This window comes from Schistocerca nitens, chromosome 11, assembly GCF_023898315.1.
Source record: "Schistocerca nitens isolate TAMUIC-IGC-003100 chromosome 11, iqSchNite1.1, whole genome shotgun sequence".
NCBI classification, from domain to species: Eukaryota; Metazoa; Arthropoda; class Insecta; order Orthoptera; family Acrididae; genus Schistocerca; species Schistocerca nitens.
This window is the reverse complement of record NC_064624.1, coordinates 188,553,037-188,574,822: the sequence shown is the minus strand read 5'-3', so window position 1 is coordinate 188,574,822 and position 21,786 is coordinate 188,553,037. Positions and strand designations below refer to the sequence as shown.

At 39.0% G+C, this 21,786-nt stretch overlaps 1 protein-coding gene and 1 non-coding gene across 2 annotated transcripts in view; one reads left to right on the top strand and one right to left on the bottom strand.

Annotated features, from left to right (window-relative positions):
- Positions 1 to 294: 294 nt before the first annotated feature.
- Positions 295 to 369, bottom strand: Trnas-uga (transfer RNA serine (anticodon UGA)). Its single transcript has one exon. It is a non-coding gene; the product is annotated as a tRNA-Ser (tRNA).
- Positions 370 to 13,483: 13,114 nt separating this feature from the next.
- The window catches only part of LOC126212832 (E3 ubiquitin-protein ligase SIAH1-like), a 67,745-nt gene continuing 59,442 nt past the window's right edge, over positions 13,484 to 21,786 (top strand). Inside the window, exon 1 of the mRNA XM_049940247.1 lies at positions 13,484 to 15,105. Coding sequence (XP_049796204.1) covers positions 14,842 to 15,105 — 264 coding nt within the window. The 5' untranslated portion in view covers positions 13,484 to 14,841. The remainder of the gene's footprint in view (positions 15,106 to 21,786) is intronic.

Below are 21,786 nucleotides of genomic sequence, written 5' to 3'. Positions count from 1 at the left end.
AGGTTCACCCTGGATCAGATTCGTCACTTCAGGTGGGAGAGATCTGATCACCTGGCCTACAACCCCACTGGTCTTTCAACTGTTCCGTGCATCGAAAGCCACTCTCGGGACATCACTTCCAAACCGACACTGAGGTGGAGGAGGCTGTGCGATGATTCCTTGCATCTCAGGGCGCATGTCGTACTTAAATATAGAGTCTCACTGTGTGTAGAGGCCTTGGTTTTCCTTGACAAGCACCAAGCAGCTGAGAATAAACAGAGATGCAATTGAAACTTCCTGGCAGATTAAAACTGTGTGCCCGACCGAGACTCGAACTCGGGACCTTTGCCTTTCACGGGCAAGTGCTCTACCAACTGAGCCACCGAAGCACGAGTCACGCCCGGTACTCACAGCTTTACTTCTGCCAGTACCTCGTCTCCTACCTTCCAAAGTGAAAATCTCATTCTGGAAACATCCCCCAGGCTGTGGCTAAGCCATGTCTCCGCAATATCCTTTCTTTCAGGAGTGCTAGTTCTGCAAGGTTCGCAGGAGAGCTTCTGTAAAGTTTGGAAGGTAGGAGACGAGGTACTGGCAGAAGTAAAGCTGCGAGGACGGGGCGTGACTTGTGCTTGGGTAGCTCAGTTGGTAGAGCACTTGCCTGCGAAAGGCAAAGGTCCCGAGTTCGAGTCTCGGTCCGGCACACAGTTTTAACCTGCCAGGAAGTTTCATATCAGCGCACACTCCGCTGCAGAGTGAAAATCTCATTCTGGAAACATCCCCCAGGCTGTGGCTAAGCCATGTCTCCGCAATATCCTTTCTTTCAGGAGTGCTAGTTCTGCAAGGTACGCAGGGGAGCTTCTGTAAAGTTTGGAAGGTAGGAGATGAGGCACTGGCAGAAGTAAAGCTGTGAGTACCGGGCGTGACTCGTGCTTCGGTAGCTCAGTTGGTAGAGCACTTGCCTGCGAAAGGCAAAGGTCCCGAGTTCGAGTCTCGGTCCGGCACACAGTTTTAACCTGCCAGGAAGTTTCATATCAGCGCACACTCCGCTGCAGAGTGAAAATCTCATTCTGGAAACATCCCCCAGGCTGTGGCTAAGCCATGTCTCCGCAATATCCTTTCTTTCAGGAGTGCTAGTTCTGCAAGGTACGCAGGGGAGCTTCTGTAAAGTTTGGAAGGTAGGAGATGAGGCACTGGCAGAAGTAAAGCTGTGAGTACCGGGCGTGACTCGTGCTTCGGTAGCTCAGTTGGTAGAGCACTTGCCCGCGAAAGGCAAAGGTCCCGAGTTCGAGTCTCGGTCGGGCACACAGTTTTAATCTGCCAGGAAGTTTCATATCAGCGCACACTCCGCTGTTGAGTGAAAATCTCATTCTGGAGAGATGCAATTGTTAGTATTTTGAGCTCTTTAAAGTGTTTCCCACATGATATGTGGTTTCTTACTCCAGCAATGCACCTATGGCCTTTTTATGCCAGAGAAAAATTATTTTCGCTGCAGGGGAATTGCCCCATAACAGTACTGCATACACAAGGTGGCTGTGAAAAAAAAACCATAATAAAGCATAATAAGAGTTCACCAGTAGCTTGTCAGTCACCCGAGTCCTAAGTTTACTTAGCAGGTAGGTGACTCGGGCTACATAGTTAAATTGAGTTTCCAAAGTTAATTCTGGATCAAGATGAATTCCAAGAATCTTAACGGAGGCACTATAGTTCTAAAAAGAATATTTACAGGTTTAGAGTTGTTAATTTGTAATTCATTTACTCTGAATCATATAATGGATATTAGTTGTCCTGCACTTTTCTGCTTGTGTGTGTCTGAGGCTATATCAACTGTAACAAAGGTGGTGTCATTTGCATATAATATAGACTTATATGGCATCATATTGGGCAAATAATTTACATAAAGTATGAAAAGCAAATGCCCAAGCAGAGAACTTTGTGGGACACCTCACATGACACCCAGGGTGTCTCGTTTCTTTTTGTTAAATTGTACAATTTATTTTCTTTCATTCAGATACAATGACAAAGATAGTAATTTATCTTTAAAACCATAAAAGTGAAGCTTTTGCTATAGAATGCTGAGGCTGTCAGAATCAAAAGCTTTACTCAGTCTAGGAGTGTGGCATTTACAGAAAGTTTGGATTTGAATGCAGACAAAGTGAAGGAAATATTTTCCACTGCTTTCACAGCTGATAATTCAGGTCTTAATCCATAATGAGAATCACTAAGAATGTTGTTAGCAGACAGACGCTTATGGATTTGGAGTCACATGCAGTACTCTACGCTTTTGATAGAACGGGTATTAGAGAAATTGGCCGATAGTTACTTGGACATGACTTATCTCCTTGCTGGGAAACAACCACTAATAAGTATTAAGTTTACAGGTAAACAGAATGGGTATGCTATTATGTCTCCTATTTTCTTAATTACAAAATCAGATAAACCACAAATGTCTTCTGCTGTTCAGCTCTTAATTTTGCAGCTGATTTCATGAACCACTTACTTGGCCTCTTTCCATTCATAAGTAGGACAAAAGTGTTCAAAATGTTGTAGGAAAAAGACAGCATCTTTTGGATCCTGATCATATTTATAATTTGATTCAGTTACTGTAGAGGAAGCTGCGTCACAGGCATTAACAAAATAGGCATTGAATTCATCTGATGTGATATTAACTTTAAAGTCATCATTTTTATAATCCTTGCTTCTCCCGACTTCAGACTTTACAACATTCAAACCAGTTTACACTTTTTGTGGGACTAACTGATGTAATCTTCATTCACCTTATATTTTACTAACCTGATTTATTTACTCTTTAATCTGATGTAACGAGCATTGTCTGCATCATAATTTTTATATTGGGTAAAGGCTCAGTTTCAGCCACTTCCCCACCTATGGCCACTTTAATGTAATTAGTGTATTTTTAAACTTCTTTTGAATATCAGCCAACCTTACAATAGCTTATTACAAACAATATGAAATGTGCTATTCAATTACCTATAGAAGTTCCTTGTTTGTTCTTGTTTGGAGACAAAATTTTGTGAAAATGTCTGTGTTGAACAAGTTGAGTTTCATAGAGTTTTTATTTAAGCAACACATAATTGGTTTTTCATATTCTACATATTTAAATAAAACACCAGAAGAAATTTAATTTGTTGTGAGGTATGATTAAGTACTACAGTTAAATATGGTAAACCAAAAAACATACCATCACACTTCTGGTTCCCCGTTATACCACGCTTGTCGTCATAAGTAGAGACAAGAATGTTTCCTGTTCTGGTCACTTTTAAAAATATATATAAAACATCTATAGTACAGATTTGGTCTGCTAAGTAGGCTAATTTTATTTAAGAAGCTTATTTAAGATGTCTTTAGAATGTTTATACCAAGATAGACCTAATCAATAATGTTGCCTGAGTAATTACAACTACAATTGGCATTACAAACACCTTATAGTACCATTGTTTGTATCATTGACATTGGTGTGAGGAAAATGAAATTGTATATTTTGCATTAATATCATGTGACTTGGCATGTTCCTATTGTAGAATTTCCATGAAAGGTGGGGGTTCATCAGTTTATGCAAAAAAGTTATTACATTTAAAATTGGAAGAGATCTTATAGCATGAAATGAAGACAAACATTATGAATTATCAGGTTAAAATAAGAGAAAACAGCATGTCAAAAAAAAATAATTGTATTCTATTTGTAGAGAGGTCGCAGTGGTAATATGACATTTTTTTTTCTTTTTTCTAAAACTCAGTCAGAGCTAACACAAGGCTCTTCCCAGAATCAAACCTATGTCAGTTCTCATCCCAGTTACAACTTGAAGGGTGGGAGGAAGAGTGTGCAGAAACAAACATAAACAAAATGTTTGATAAGTTCATAAGAGTATTTACGCTAAAATTTGACACTGCATTCCATTGGAGTTTCCAGAAAAAAATATAGGGGTGATGAGAGTATCAAAAAATCCTCTGACACTCTAAGGCATCTCACATTCATCAATAATAGCCAGACTGACCCAGCCTTTTCAGAATTTAACAAAAATTACAGGAGAACTTATAGAAAGGTATTGCTAGTGGAAAAAAAAAATGACAAACAGTAAAATGTTACTTAAGACAGAAAACAAAAGTAAAACAATCTGGAACATTATCAAACAGGAGACAGAAAATGTTGGACAAAAACATCTGGAAAAACAGGTTAAAGGCAACGATGTTCAAATCAGCAAGCTAAAGGAACTAGCAACCACAGTAAATGAATACTTCAAGGACATTGCTAAGAAACTGCAAGAGGAATTTCCAGACACATATGTTCTACACCAACAGGACCAGTCACCAAACTCAGTGGTGCTCTTTCCAACAACAGAGAAAGAGATATCACAGTCAATACACCAATTAAACAATAAAAATCTACAAGCTTAGATTAGATCTCAGTCAGTGCCAGTAAGAGATGTATAAACAACGTGAAACCCCATTGATAGTAATAATTAATGAGTGTCTCAGGTCTGGCTGCTTTCCTGAATACCTTAATAAAGCAAAACAACTAAAACAATCAATTATTGATAAAATTATTTAAATGGATAGAGAAAAAGTCTACTTACCAAGTGGCAGCAGAATAAACACATAAAAGACTGTTGTGATTTGAGTCTTTCCTTCTCATCCCGTACGGTAAGTCTGCCCTGACCCACAGTTCTGGGTGACTTTCCCGAAATCTACCCCCTTTCCTCGACCTCTCCAGTCCTTTTTCTTCATCCGTCTTCCTCCCTCTTCAACCCTTCTACCTGAAGAAGGAGCCTCCGGCTCCAAAATCTTGCAAATCACAATGGTCTTTTATGTGTGTTATGCCACAGCTTGGTGAGTACATTTTTTCTCTATCCATTTATATAGGCTAATTTAATCAAGCAAAAGTAATACTAATACTAAAAAATGGTGATGCAGGAAGAAAGCACAGAACCATAGATTAATTTCTTTGTTATTTTGCATTTCCAAAACAATAGAAACCATAAGGAAAAATAGACTAATGAATTATGTGAGTAAATACAACCTTCTCTACAATGAACAATATGGTTTCAGGTGCACGAGAAGTACACTGTCACTAGACGTGGGCAAGAATGCAACAAGCATTTTTTTAAAATTTTTTATTTTTTTATCTATCAAAGGCAAAGCAATTGACACAGCTGACCACAGAATTTTATTACACAAACTAGAACTATTAGGAATAAGGGGTATCGCAAAAAATTGGTTTAAGTCACATTTGGAAAACTGGGTGCAAAGAGTTAAAATCTCATATATTTCTAAAAGATCGGTAGTGAAACACTTACCAGATTCGAAATAGTAATGTTTTGGTGAATAAGTGCTGGGGAACATACAGACTTTTTTCAAGATAGTCAAAAGAGCTATTGGAATAGTAGTCACAGGGCACACTAGAAATTTCGTTTCCATCTGAATATGTCTATCACAACATAAGGTATATCACAAAAAATCTTAATCTATACATCACAAATAGCACAATACATACCATGGAACCAAATCCAGACATTATTTACAAAAACTCAAATTAGTGTATTATACCATGAAATAAAACTGTACAACAAACTGTCAAAAGAAATAAAGGATGTAAATGATCCCTACACTTTTAGCCAAAGGCAAAAACAAAATTTACCAAATATCAGCTATTACACTGAAAATGAATATTAAAATAACTATAGATAATAACATAATGTTCATGAACATTGTAATATATAACAATTTTATGACATAATTAGAAAAGTAGGACTAAGCATAGGAGCTATAATTACTCTAAGAAGCATGTTTATTTTAATAAGAAAAAGTGTTCAAACATTTGTTGGCATACTTACAATATGTATTGTTTTATGGATGAATAAATCACTCAATTAATCAATCTTAATCCTCGTAAAAGAGAAAAATATACATCCAATTATGAAAATATAACATTTTTTTGCTCAGGGTCAGCCAAGGAAATTTCAGTATTCTTCATGAAAAGTTAAAAATGCACTAGTGACTATTGTTGAAGGAATGAAAGTTGCTACTGCAAGCAAGTGAATAATACTCCAACAACATTAAGAGATAAAATTTCTAAGCTATCTCCACAAGCTGTGGCTCACAGTTCATCTTAGGAGAAAAAAAATTTAAAAAATGGACTTGGATCTAGGTTGTTCCAACATGGGATTTAGAGTTACTAAGGGCCCCCCCATGAACCATGGACCTTGCCGTTGGCGGGGAGGCTTGCGTGCCTCAGCGATACAGATGGCCGTACCGTAGGTGCAACCACAACGGAGGGGTATCTGTTGAGAGGCCAGACAAACATGTGGTTCCTGAAGAGGGGCAGCAGCCTTTTCAGTAGTTGCAGGGGCAACAGTCTGGATGATTGACTGATCTGGCCTTGTAACATTAACCAAAACGGCCTTGCTGTGCTGGTACTGCGAACGGCTGAAAGCAAGGGGAAACTACAGCCGTAATTTTTCCCGAGGACATGCAGCTCTACTGTATGATTAAATGATGATGGCGTCCTCTTGGGTAAAATATTCCGGAGGTAAAATAGTCCCACATTTGGATCTCCGGGCGGGGACTACTCAAGAGGACGTCGTTATCAGGAGAAAGAAAACTGGCGTTCTACGGATCGGAGCGTGGAATGTCAGATCCCTTAATCGGGCAGGTAGGTTAGAAAATTTGAAAAGGGAAATGGATAGGTTAAAGTTAGATATAGTGGGAATTAGTGAAGTTCGGTGGCAGGAGGAACAAGACTTTTGGTCAGGTGATTACAGGGTTATAAATACAAAATCAAATAGGGGTAATGCAGGAGTAGGTTTAATAATGAATAAAAAAATAGGAGTGCGGGTTAGCTACTACAAACAGCATAGTGAACGCATTATTGTGGCCAAGATAGACACAAAGCCCATGCCTACTACAGTAGTACAAGTTTATATGCCAACTAGCTCTGCAGATGATGAAGAAATAGATGAAATGTATGACGAGATAAAAGAAATTATTCAGGTAGTGAAGGGAGACAAAAATTTAATAGTCATGGGTGACTGGAATTCGTCAGTAGGAAAAGGGAGAGAAGGAAACATAGTAGGTGAATATGGATTGGGGGGAAGGAATGAAAGAGGAAGCCGCCTTGTAGAATTTTGCACAGAGCATAACTTAATCATAGCTAACACTTGGTTCAAGAATCATGAAAGGAGGCTGTATACATGGAAGAAGCCTGGAGATACTGACAGGTTTCAGATAGATTATATAATCATAAGACAGAGATTTAGGAACCAGGTTTTAAATTGTAAGACATTTCCAGGGGCAGATGTGGATTCTGACCACAATCTATTGGTTATGAACTGCAGATTGAAACTGAAGAAACTGCAAAAAGGTGGGAATTTAAGGAGATGGGACCTGGATAAACTAAAAGAACCAGAGGTTGTAGAGAGTTTCAGGGAGAGCATAAGGGAACAATTGACAGGAATGGGGGAAAGAAATACAGTAGAAGAAGAATGGGTAGCTCTGAGGGATGAAGTGGTGAAGGCAGCAGACGATCAAGTAGGTAAAAAGATGAGGGCTAATAGAAATCCTTGGGTAACAGAAGAAATATTGAATTTAATTGATGAAAGGAGAAAATATAAAAATGCAGTAAATGAAGCAGGCAAAAAGGAATACAAACGTCTCAAAAATGAAATCGACAGGAAGTGCAAAATGGCTAAGCAGGGATGGCTAGAGGACAAATGTAAGGATGTAGAGGCTTGTCTCACTAGGGGTAAGATAGATACTGCCTACAGGAAAATTAAAGAGACCTTTGGAGAGAAGAGAACCACTTGTATGAATATCAAGAGCTCAGATGGAAACCCAGTTCTAAGCAAAGAAGGGAAGGCAGAAAGGTGGAAGGAGTATATAGAGGGTTTATACAAGGGAGATGTACTTGAGGACAATATTATGGAAATGGAAGAGGATGTAGATGAAGACGAAATGGGAGATAAGATACTGCGTGAAGAGTTTGACAGAGCACTGAAAGACCTGAGTCGAAACAAGGCCCCGGGAGTAGACAACATTCCACTAGAACTACTGATGGCCTCGGGAGAGCCAGTCATGACAAAACTCTACCATCTGGTGAGCACGATGTATGAGACAGGCGAAATACCCTCAGACTTCAAGAAGAATATAATAATTCCAATCCCAAAGAAAGCAGGTGTTGACAGATGTGAAAATTACCGAACTATCAGTTTAATAAGTCACAGCTGCAAAATACTAATGCGAATTCTTTACAGACGAATGGAAAACTGGTAGAAGTCGACCTCGGGGAAGATCAGTTTGGATTCCGTAGAAATGTTGGAACACGTGAGGCAATACTGACCTTACGACGTATCTTAGAAGAAAGATTAAGAAAAGGCAAACCTACGTTTCTAGCATTTGTAGACTTAGAGAAAGCTTTTGACAACGTTAACTGGAATACTCTCTTTCAAATTCTGAAGGTGGCAGGGGTAAAATACAGGGAGCGAAAGGCTATTTACAATTTGTACAGAAACCAGATGGCAGTTATAAGAGTCGAGGGGCATGAAAGGGAAGCAGTGGTTGGGAAAGGAGTGAGACAGGGTTGTAGCCTCTCCCCGATGTTATTCAATCTGTATATTGAGCAAGCAGTAAAGGAAACAAAAGAAAAATTCGGAGAAGGTATTAAAATTCATGGCGAAGAAGTAAAAACTTTGAGGTTCGCCGATGACATTGTAATTCTGTGAGAGACAGCAAAGGACTTGGAAGAGCAGTTGAACGGAATGGACAGTGTCTTGAAAGGAGGATATAAGATGAACATCAACAAAAGCAAAACGAGGATAATGGAATGTAGTCAAATTAAGTCGGGTGATGCTGAGGGAATTAGATTAGGAAATGAGACACTTAAAGTAGTAAAGGAGTTTTGCTATTTAGGGAGTAAAATAACCGATGATGGTCGAAGTAGAGAGGATATAAAATGTAGACTGGCAATGGCAAGGAAAGTGTTTCTCAAGAAGAGAAATTTGTTAACATCGAGTATAGATTTAGGTGTCAGGAAGTCGTTTCTGAAAGTATTTGTATGGAGTGTAGCCATGTATGGAAGTGAGACATGGACGATAACTAGTTTGGACAAGAAGAGAATAGAAGCTTTCGAAATGTGGTGCTACAGAAGAATGCTGAAGATAAGGTGGGTAGATCAAGTAACTAATGAGGAGGTATTGAATAGGATTGGGGAGAAGAGAAGTTTGTGGCACAACTTGACTAGAAGAAGGGATCGGTTGGTAGGACATGTTTTGAGGCATCAAGGGATCACAAATTTAGCATTGGAGGGCAGCGTGGAGGGTAAAAATCGTAGAGGGAGACCAAGAGATCAATACACTAAGCAGATTCAGAAGGATGTAGGTTGCAGTAGGTACTGGGAGATGAAGAAGCTTGCACAGGATAGAGTAGCGTGGAGGGCTGCATCAAACCAGTCTCAGGACTGAAGACCACAACAACAACAAGACAATTCTCTATGTAAATGTGCAAAACACTATTGAAAAAGACAGATTTCTGAAGTTCTAAGGCTGCATTGCAAACAAACAGCCTGGAAAAGTGTGATATCATGGCTTTCTTAAGAGACACAAAGTTTTGTCACAAAAAGATGCTGAATGTTAATGGAGCCAGAGCTTCTGTTACAAGGGGAAAAAATGAACCGGCGAGGAAATACCTAAAACTCTACTGACAACGACATGTTAAATTACCGTACAGAGATTTTAATGTGGATGAAACTTTCTTCTGGATTCTAAAGGGAAATTAATCATAGATTGTTTCTGTGCCAAACATTACAACACTTTTTGTTGATTGTTTTTCTGTTCCATTCAATTAATGTCACATTTATTTACTTTATGCATGTTTGTTTTCTATGTGCTTGTATAAAGAACGAAGTATGAAAAATGAAATGAAGTCCCATGCTTCTTTACAGAGCGTAGGGGAATGATGCGGGAAACCTGCACCGCCTTACTAGGCAAGATCCTAATGAAGGTGGTTTGCCGTTGCCTTTCTCCGACCGTAATGGGGATGAATGATGATGATGAAGACAACACAACAACACCCAGTCATCTCGAGGCAGGAAAAATCCCTGACCCCACCGGGAATCGAACCCGGGACCCTGTGTTCGGGAAGCGAGAACGCTACCGCGAGACCATGAAGGGCGGACAAAGAACAAAGTACTTCCTAGCAAATTGGTTCTACAATTATTTAAAGCCCTAGTTTTATTATAATATGAAGTGACCAAAAGCAAGGAAATGATATATATGATTTTTTTTTAAAGAAATGTGTAAACTTTTTTCCTGTAGTAAACATATAGCCTACATTGAATTGTCCTTAAGATGACCGTAAGTGGTGCCTTGACCCATTATCATAGTAAATCATAACTAACGTTCTAAGCCTCTGCAGAGTGGGTGTGAACCAGTTAGGGATGAATGTAGAGTCAAGTATGGGACTCATATCACATGCGACTAAGAAGTAATATTGAAAGTGTACAAAGAAAGGGAGCTTCAATGGTCACATGTCTGTCTGACCCACAGGAAGAGAGTCCTGGAAATGCTGGAAGCTCTGAATTGGCAGATTATTGAAGAGTACCTACTTAAAAAGTTCTAAGGACCGCTCTCGAGGAAACATGAAGATGACATTAGCATAAATGCAGCATATACAGATGCATTTATACAGTCATTCTAGCCATGCCCCATAAATGAAGATTGAATGCATATCTCCATAGTAGGCTACTTTAGGCATGAAATACTGCACTCTGCTGCAGGGATTCACAGTGCATAACATGAATAAAATGGAAAGAAACATAAAATATGGTATAATGGGAAATACCCTCTGCCATGCACTTCACAGCAGTTTCCGGAATATGGATTTAAATGCACATGTAAACTCATTACAGGGTTGAGATTAAGAGCACAAAAGACAAGAGAATGAAATGGAATGAGAGACTGGGGGCATTTGGAAGAAAACATGCCAAAAAAGTCATCCAGGAACCTAAAGAGTCAAGATGGTAGGAGTTAAACATTTATCTGTTTAATATAACTGACAAAGAGACAGATTTTTTCAGAGGAGCAGCACTCTCATTAAAAATACTGAGGGTAACAAACAGCTTACTGGTACAGCAGAAGGGACTAACAGGAGATATTGAGTGTATACAGAGAAGGTTGGCACGAATGGTCACAGGTTTGTTTAATCTGTGGGAGAACATCACAGAGATACTGAAGGAACTGAACTGGAAGACTCCTGAAGACAGACACAATCTATCCTGAGAAAGTCTGTCAACAAAGTTTCAAGGAAGGAATGAACAGTGAGAGAGAGCAAGAGAGAAGCAGTGACAGTGAAAGGGTATGGTAGCAGTAGGACTGAATGGAGGAAATTGTGGCTGTGACACAGAAGACAATGACAGAGAGATAATGACAATGAGTTGGGCTGAATGAATGAGTGAGTGAGAAAGAGCAACTGCGAGTGGACGGGTGCTGGTATGAGTGACTTGAGCGATGGACTAGCAGGTGTGAGCAAGTTACAGTTAGGGGAGCTTGTACGAGTTAGAGGGGAGTTGTGTGTTAAAACAAGTGTGAATATGTTTGCTTAAAAAAAAATTGTGAAAATTTTTAAAGATGCTGAGGAAGGTAGAATAAGGCAACTGAGACCCCAATTTTCAATCAGTCTTCTAAATAAACAGGAACATATTCACATTTTTTGAGCTACAATAGAAGCATTTCTTTACTGGTATGGATATGATGCTATATTATTGCTCACGAAACAGAAGAGACATGGGACAGTGGACACGTAATTAACCAGGCTGCTTTGTTGTTGTTTGTTTATTTCTTGTTCCGTAGATCCAGTTAGTGAGTCAAATACCTCAACATTAAGCAGTTCATTGTTCATTGCCCACTATCTCTCAATTATTGTGCAGTGATATATCTTCCTACATATATTATATTCACCCTGTATTTTCCACTGACAGACATTATTAGAATATTCCGTTAACAGGTTATGAAAATGGTGAAATTCTACTGAACGTCTTTCCAGTATTGAAATGTTAACTTTCACTGGGAGCTCTGCACGTGCCTACTGCAAACCAGGTTGGCTTAGAGGCAAATGGGCATCAAACCAATTCAAAAATACTGCAGTCAATTCCCACACAGTAGGAATTTTCCCAATGTTTGTTGAACTGGCAACGGCTATATAAAGTCAAGGATGTAGGCTATCACTTCCAACAGTGATGCCTAGTAGAAGCAATGTGGTGTTAAAACTAAAATTTGGGCTCATGACACCTTTACATTACTGTATAGCACATTCCACTTTGTCTTTTAATGTACGAGTCTATTTTATCCCTTCAAAAATTTCTCTCTGAACTTACAAAGAAATAAAAACATAAGACAAAAGACGAATTTTATGAACAGACAATAATTTCTGGTGTTCGGTTTCTTTCTGAATAAATTTAAATCATATTTTTACTAGGCTTTACCAGTTTTGGCAAATTGTCACCTTCAGAAGCTTAGTATTGGTTTAGCAGATGTCAGTATCTTCATAATGCTATAAGTCCAGAAATGTACAGATGTTATGTGATTACTGACTGGCAATTTACAGTAAGCAAATTATATCTATGTTAATGTCAAGCTGTTGTTTTAATCACAAATTATTAAACCTGTCGAAGGCCATCAGTGAACTTACTACTGATTTTAGCTGTGCCTGCTGTACTTAATTTACCACTAACGAAGTGTCAGTGGTTGAAATTAATGTGTAATCCATTTCTTATTTACTCTGAAGGGCGCTGCATTGACATGATTTGCTGCTTACTTACCATTCTTCCCAAAAAATATTTTGTAACAATTTGGCTGTCACTTTATTAAGCACATATTGCTATTTATATAAAGGGGCCTGGGAGCTTAAAATTACATGCCAGATAAATAGTACCGTTCGTATTTATACAATATAGTAAATCATACAGCTAGTTTTCACCCGGTACGTCTACATGACGGAATTCCACCATGAGCACCAACTGAGTGTAATAAGTGGCATGTCGCAACTTTAGACGTAGTACTTGTTATTTCCAAGCTCTTAAATGTGTTTTTTCTGGATATAGGCTCGCTTTTGTACTATAAGTTTTGATTTCTCTTGACTTTCTCCTTTCGTCATTGTTTATTATGTTGCATAATAACCTGCTCGAAGACACTTCTGCTTTCTTATACCGGCTGGCGGCTGTGATGTAGGAGCAATGAGCTTACGAGCATGTGTTAAAGTCGCGCACTTCATATCCGTAGTAACAGCGATGTTGAATATAATATTCACATAAGTGTAGGTTCTGACCGAGTACATCTATACCATTTATTAAATCCATGTTTAACTGAAGACAATAATTTATTGAATGATCTCTACTGGTTCTGTCTTCCAGACCTAACTTCATTCACTTATATTTTCAACAAGAAACATTTTTTTTAGTCTGTGGTATGCAATATCTCTTATCGAACGTCTCTGGACTGCATTCGCACGTAATGGACGCCTGTATTCGGTGCAGGAAGTAAAAGATTGACGTAATTAAACTCTAGATCGTTGTGGTTCGTTGGGCAGCCGCCCCCTCACATTATAGTATTTGTTGTGCTTTTTAATACACATTTTGGATTAGGAATTCTGAGACAACATCCACGGAGTGTCCACACGCAACACGCTGTTGCGAAATACTATTAGGTAAAATAGTCGTAGAGCCTGTGTAAAAATGACATACATATATTTTATTAACCAAGGCGTTCTCACATGAGTTTTTCGCACGCTTCACTGTTGCCTCGGAGGATTATACCCATATTGTTCATTTAATCACCATAACAAATAGTGTATCAGGCGCAGTGATATTGAATATAAAGGCGTGTTTATTACCGTCATTGGCATAGGTTTTCTTTATGCGGATGATGCTGTCGCAGGACAAAGTAACATATTACAGCCCACGTTGTGGCTGAAGTATACGCAATGAAATACGCTGCCGTTGTTTTAGGCACAGTTCTTGGACTAACCCTGTGATCAATACAAGCTCGTGCCCAAACTAGTTAGCCGAACAAGAGGCGTGACGTACTTTGGTTTGTAATTTTAGCCACAGTGTATGACACTTCCAAAAAAATTAAAGAAAGCCGTTTGAAAAATAATAAAAAAATATAGAGGCAAACATAGCTTCGTAGAAAATTGCGAATTTCCTTTTTACGTTAAGTGTTGGGATAGCCATTCCGCCTAATAAAAACAAACATCGAAATATCCATGTGCAGTAAAAAAAAATCGTAATCTGTCAATTAGTATGATCCCGGGAAAGTCTACGGTTCTGTTTATCGCTTTGGTAGCTTGATTTATGTATTTCGAGTAAATGCCTTCTTCCTTTGAAACATAACGGGGAAAATTATCAGGTGCGTTATTTGTTACCTTGGTTAGGCCTAAGCTTAATAGTGCAGAGAAAGTTGTTAATTAGCAGTAATTTGAATCCGCAATTACAATAGTGGGGGAATAATATTGTGGAGGATAAAGTTACCTGTTGATTGAAAGTTTCATAGCTTGTATGTGTGTGTGAATTAGGGCAGTATTATTCTGTGAGCAAGAAATCATCTGCAGAGAGAATCATCTTGCAGTCTGTAGCAAGGAAGCTTCAGATCAGAAGAATAGGACTGAAGGACATTCAGCAATAGGAGATCATAAATTTGTTGCACTGGAGGAAGATCACATAATCACTGCACTGGACGAAGACGAAACGGATTCAGCACTGGAGGAAGATCAAAGCAGCCACCACATAGGAGGAGGAAGACCAAAGCAGCTGACTACGCTGCCGAAAACACAGCACAGTCGTTTCAAGAGACCTGCCAACAGAATGTCCCTAGCACTTAAGTCTGGAGGAGGTAGTAGAGGTGGGCCCTCATCCTCTGGGGGGGCTGGGGCGAGTTCATCAGCAGCTACACTATCTGCAGACTTAGCTTCCCTGTTTGAGTGCCCAGTCTGCTTTGACTATGTACTGCCTCCCATCCTGCAGTGCCAGTCGGGTCACCTGGTTTGTTCCCAGTGTCGCCCGAAACTCACTTGCTGCCCCACATGCCGTGGCCCACTTGGCAACATCCGCAATCTTGCAATGGAAAAGGTAAATATGATTTAAACATTGTTTATACTATACTCTTTCCAATTTGACTTATTTTTTGTCCTCTTCAGCCAGAACACTTATTATGAATGTATGTACCATATTTTTTACTGGTCCCCTTGTGGGCAAAAGCAACTTGCACGAAACCATTAGGTGTGTGGATGTCCGCATGCATGCATTTGTGCAATCTGCTATCCTTACTTATTAAGTTTATTTTAAAAAGCATGAGTATCCCCACAATGTAGATGCAGGATATGAAGGTGAAATACTAGATTTCTTAAACAGTGGTTTGTGTTTCTAAGTTTATATCCAAACAAGATTCTAATGACTGTCCCCCCCCCCCCCCCAACCCCCAATTTGAATGCGCTGTTAGCTGTTTTTTAGTTCCCCCAAAATGTGACCTCATAATCTTTTCTGTTTTTTTCACATCAGGAACTGAGTGGGCAAAGATAACTGTTCACAGAAGATTCCAGTGGACATGTCCCAAGAGCTTGTTTGTAGTGCTGTCTGATTTGAATGTATTTGTGATACTGCAGTCTTCTAATGACTAGCATGGGAAATACGGAAGCGTCGGATCCCACCCGTCTGCTTTGACCCATGACGTCACAAATATGGCGGAAACAAAAACACACACACACACACACACTTTCCACAAGAAGCCTAATGACACTAACGGGACAAGTGCGGGAAATTGGGTGTTTTGGGTGGGGGGCAAACTAAATATAAACAAATTTAGATGCCTTGCGTAGCTACAACGTGTAAGTGAAGACAGCCATGCATTAATACTCACCCACCTCCACAGGTGTCGTAACCCCTGCAACCCATAGAAGATAAAGATGCTTCAGTAGCTGATAAGTGTTTTTTGTCTTTAAAAAAAAAAAAATCTCACGGGATAGAACGAACAGATCAGAAAGATAAATATAATAAACTAAAACAGAAATTGGAGGAAACAGATAATTAAAATAAGTAATAAGTGTTTTTAAATTAAAAAAAAAAATCTCACGAGATAGAACGAACATATCAGAAAAGTAAATAAAATAAGATAAAACAGAACTGGAGACAGCCACACTCAAACCAAACTCCGCGCCGTCATGACGTCACACACGACAATTCCCTTACGTCACGGGTCAAAGCCGACGCGTGGGATCGGATGCTTCTGTCGACCCCTAGCATGGATAAAGTACAGCTGTTTGCAGTGATCACTTATCCTGACTATCAGACTTCTTATGTTCACTGAACAATTTATATTTCAGTTGTCACATTTAGTATATTTGACAGAATGTACTTCTAGGATTTTTGTTTCTTTGGTTTGGTCTAGAGTACACAAAATTTTATTTCTTGTAGATAATAAGTTACTGAGGTTTGTAACTAATTGCATGTAAAACTTGCATTAGTTTTTGAATAGTCCTGGTGTGTAAAACATAACTGGGATTAATACTTGGAAATGAAGTATGTATGTTCAGGATCTGCCAAGTACACTTAACTTAATGGTGGCTTTCTAGCATATGCGTTTTCAAGGGTAGCAATAAGAAGTTGTAGTTGTTATTTTACTATTATCTCCATTGTTGTAATCCACACAGTTTGAAATTAGTGTCCTCAAGAAGACTTAATGAAATTTGTTTAGTTTGCTGATGATACAAAGATAGCAATAAACAGCAAATCAAGTGTAGTCTTAGAAGGATCGGCTAAAAAATATTTGTGGACATTAATCACTGGTTCCTAGCCAATTCTTTGTCACTAAACTGTGTAAAAACATGCTACATGCACTTCAGAACTTGAAAGGGGTGTCCCATGAGTATATGCCTAACACACGCTGACAAGCAGTGTTAAATTCTTGGGATTACAGCTTGATAATAAATTCAACTGGGAGCAGCTCACCACAGACCTGCTGAAGTGTCTTAACTAATCTGTGTTTGCAATGTGAATTGTCAGACATAGGGGGGGGGGGGTTGACAGAAGCGTCTGATCCCACCCGTCGGCTTTGACCCATGACATAAGGGTGTTGTCGTGTGTGACGTCATGACGGCGCGGAATTTGGTTTGTGAGTGTGGCGTGTTTGTAGATGTCGTGTTGTGGTTTGTTGTGCTCTCTGTTGGTATGTTCAGGGTTTTCGTTTGTGTGGTGTAATGGAATCAGTTTGCTTTTGCTCATTATCCAGAATTGTTAGTGTTGGCTGTGTTTGTAGTGGAATTCGTTTCAGTGAGTTAACGATTTTGTGTGAAGGTTAATTTAGTGTTGTTCGCTGTACGTCATGTGGTAATATAATAAAATTAATCGGTTGTTGTTTTTGTTCAGAAATGGATATGACGGATAAAATTAACAGTGCGCAGGTCAAGGGAAGTGTTCGATCCCAATGTTCGGCTGTGTGTTGGTATTGGTATCGGGAGATTTTTCTGAGCTATATAGGCCAAGGGAAGTATTTGATCCTAATTTATGGGATCGGGAGCTGTTGTTGTGCTATGTAGGTCAAGGGAAGTGTCCGATTCCAGATGATATTGTGTGTAGTGGTATTTGGGAAGTTTTGTGATGACTTTTTTTTCCGTCTTTTTGTGTGGTTTTGTATGGGGGTGGGTGTCTAAATTTGTTTATATTTGTGTGTTTGGTTTTCGATGATTTTCGTCCTCATAATGTGTACGTAATGACTTTATATGCGCCATATTGGAATCGTGGTTTGTGGTCGTTTCCGCCATATTTGTGACGTCATGGGTCAAAGCAGATGGGCGGGATCGGACGCTACTGTATTTCCTTGGGTCAACAGAAACATCCGATCTCACGCGTCGGCTTTGACCCGTGACGTAAGGGTGTTGTGGTGTGTGACGTCATTACGGCGCGGAGTTTGGTTTGTGAGTGTGGCGTGTTTGTAGATGTTGCCTCGTTGACGTTACCTTAGTAGGAGTTTTAGGGCCTGTAATATATAGTTTACCTTTTTACTGTACTTTTTGTTTTAACGTCGTCTATGAGGCTTTTATCAGTTTGCCATTAGATTGTTCAATCTTTATGGTCTATATGTTTTGTCGCTACTCGTTATTTCTAATGAATCAATATTGTTTTTTTCTTTTTTTTATTTGTTTCTTTTTTTTATCTTTTGATTTACCTACACATTGATCTGTAGCGTAGCCCTGAATACGAGGTTATGTTGGGAGTTTTTCTTTGGCGGGGGGGGGGGGGGGTCAGGGGGGGGGGGCGCAGCCCCCCCCTGCCTGGCCTTGAGTACCACTTGTTTATTATCATCTTTGTTTGCTATCAATGTTAGCAGATTGTTCTTGTGAAACCTTTGTGTGTGTTGTTTTTCTATGTGTTTTCGTCTTTGTGATACGTATGCAACGTTTCTATATCCGCCATATTGGAATTGTCGTTTCCGCTATATTTGTGACGTCATGGGTCAAAGCCGACGGGTTAGATCGGACGCTTCCGTATTTCCATATTTGTTCCTTAATGAAATTTGTCATTATAAATATATCACTTTTTCAAACCAACAGTTCAGTTAATGGAATCAATACTAGAAATAAGAATAATCTTCACAAAGATTTAATGTCACTTACTCTTGTACAAAAAGGTATGCATTATTCAGGAACACACATTTTCAATAACTTGCCAGCAGCCATAAAAAGCTTAAAAAGCAATGAAATTCAGTTTAAGAGAAGACTAAAGGATTTATTGGTGGCCAACTCCTCCTACTCCCTTGATGAATTTCTCAATATAACCAACTGAATGTGTTCATTGTAAATAAGTATTGTAGTAGCTCTATTATATGTTTATTACTTTATAAATAAAACATTTTTTTAATTTTAAGTTCAGTGTATTAATGCGATTTTAGTAAATGAGTGTTCGTAAAATGATTCTTCCATGTAGTGTTCATTAAAAAAGTGACGATCATTCCACTTGGGCCCTGTCGGAAGTACATTAGCTTATTTGTTGCAGTTATAAATATTTGTCATGTATTATTGTTTTCATGGCATGTTCTACATTCTGGAGGACCTCCTCACTACAGATCTATTGGAATGAAAGTAAATCTAATCTAAAGTGCACCCACTAACTCCCAGAATAAATATTGTACACTGCAGATGTGGCATCACGAGAACAGCTTGGTGAAAATAAGGAAAAAAATACATTCTTAATATTTGCAACCATTCTCAATCAATTGTGCTTTCAATACTGATTGTTTTAGATCTGAGTAACCACTATTTACTTTTGCAAATGAATGTTTGTTATTGTTTGTAAAGAAATATCTGCTTCATTTTTTATGATTTGTTTATGTCCAATGACTCTGGCCCCAACTCAACCAATAACGTAACACGATTTTGTAAACATCTCTGTGGCAATGCCTCAGTGTCATCACAGCTCTGATGGGTATTTTTTGACTCGCAGCTGTCAGTGCTTCACAGTTTGAAGTTTGCAACAGCACTATGAGCTGTCGGGGATCTTCCTGTGCCATCTCGACTATAGTAATTCACATCATTTTTTTCATCACAACTGAGATTCGTATTTCGGATGAAGTCATCAGGTTTGATTCCCGGCTGGGTTGGAGATTTTCTCGGCTCAGGGACTACGTGTTTTATTGTCCTGATTATCATCATCATCATCATCATCTCATCCCCATCAACACACAAGTCGCCGTAGTGACGTCAACTGAAAAGTCTTGCACCAGATGACCAGCCTGCCTAACGGGAGGCCCTAGCCACACGACATTTCATTTCATTATTATTGTTTCAACATAAAAAGTGCACAAGAAAACACACACACACACACACACACACACACACACACACACACACACACGTATGGTGACATTGTACCTTGTGCCGGCAGATTGAGCGCGCAGAGAGAGAGAGAGAGAGAGAGAGAGAGAGAGAGAGAGAGAGAGAGTTGTGGGAGGGGGAGGGGGGGGGGTTGCTATATAGCTCAAAAAAGCATTCAGAAGCTAGTAGTCTCAGACTAATTTGTGTGTCTCTCAACAACTTGACACAATTTTTTTTTTAACTTCTTAAATTGTTTTCATGAAAGTACCATGTACAAGTTTTTGTGGTGCTGCTATCTTTGTTATAAGAATAATCTCCACTGTCCTTAACGTTGGATACAAAGGCTTATTCACTTCACTTGCGTTCACTCTACTATATCCTATGGTACCATATTTTGAGTCAGTTCTGCGCACTCCCTAGTAATATTCTTTGCCCAGAAAAGAGCAGTCACGCATATCTGTGATGTCAGTATGTGTAATTTATGTAGGTTATTCTTCAGATGTGTAGGAATTCCAGCTCAGCAAACTCTACTTGCATACGCCATCATGGGATTTGTTGTATAGAGTATTGACTCATTCAGTAGAAGCTGCTAGATTGATTCGATGAACACAAAGGAAAAATGATTTGCACTAAGGTAAGATACCCTTGAGCATTTTACTGAAACTTAAGCACTATTTACCAGATTTCAGTTTTAATAAACTTCTTGCAGACCTAAAAGAACTGGAGCTGTGGATTCAGGAAAACCCTTGATAGTCAAGATCGCTGTCTTATTTGATTACTAGTTTCAGCTTACACACAAGCCACTTTCAGATAAAAACAAAATAAATTGCTTACTGTAGAACTGCCAAATGGCGGGATGTGTCTTCATAATTTGTGTGAGCAGTATTGTTTGTTGTACAGCCATGATGTAGGTTATCCCAGAACATCATTACTCACGACAAAAGTCTCTGTAAACCAATATGTGCCCATGTTGATGCAGCCAGAAAATTGAATCTTCCGCCTGCTTTAATATGGACACTTCCTTCTTTATCAAAACTTTCAACGAGCGACACATATTTATGTACTCTGTCATTTAGATACTTCTTTATCTTCAGTCATTTTTGCAATGTCCTCTTCTGTGGCCTCTTCATCACAATAAACTCAGTACAAGCTTCTGGGCAAAGATGGGAATCCATAGCATACTGCTTGCATGTTGAGGCCAAGTGTGGACACAAGAACGTACATGTGCTCTTTCCACAAATTTTTGTGCATGCCCATTTATTCCTGTGCATCTGTGATTACGCACATGGAAAGAGGCTTGGTGTGGCCGTACATTTAGGTGCACGTCAAGCAAAAGATTTCTTAATGTATCATCTTGATGGAGAGAACAACTTTCCGAAATACATGGTTCTGCAAAAAGTCGTGTTTAACAGTGAGTGAAGAGAGAGAATTTATTTTGGTTCTGTGTGTGCTAGTGCTGGTGAAGAATTGAGGACAGGTTGTCTGTAAGGATGTAAAGCATTTAAGCATAGGCGAAGTGGACTACATTTAGAAATTGGTTGCAAATGCAGAATGTTTGGCACAATTAACGTTGTTGGTCAGATTGAGTCACCAAATAAAATGTGGGTTCACAAACATAATGAGTTATGAAGAGTAGACACACATTAAACACCTCATGAGAGTACTTAATGTTTTGTAGATTTCCATCTGTAAATGTCTCACACATTGCACAAAATGAACTTCTTGACTGAATGTGTTAAGTTTACATATTAAAGCTGATTAAAGGCATTACTACTGCTACTTTTGTTTCTGTGCCAGCAGAGAAAACAGCATATTTTGTGTGTTAAAAAGTCAGTTTCTCATTATACTGTAGTACACTGAAGTGACAAATTGCAAAATACCCCCTAATTTAGTGTCGGACCCCCTTTTGCCCGATGTAGTGTAGCAACTTGATGCAGCATGTGCT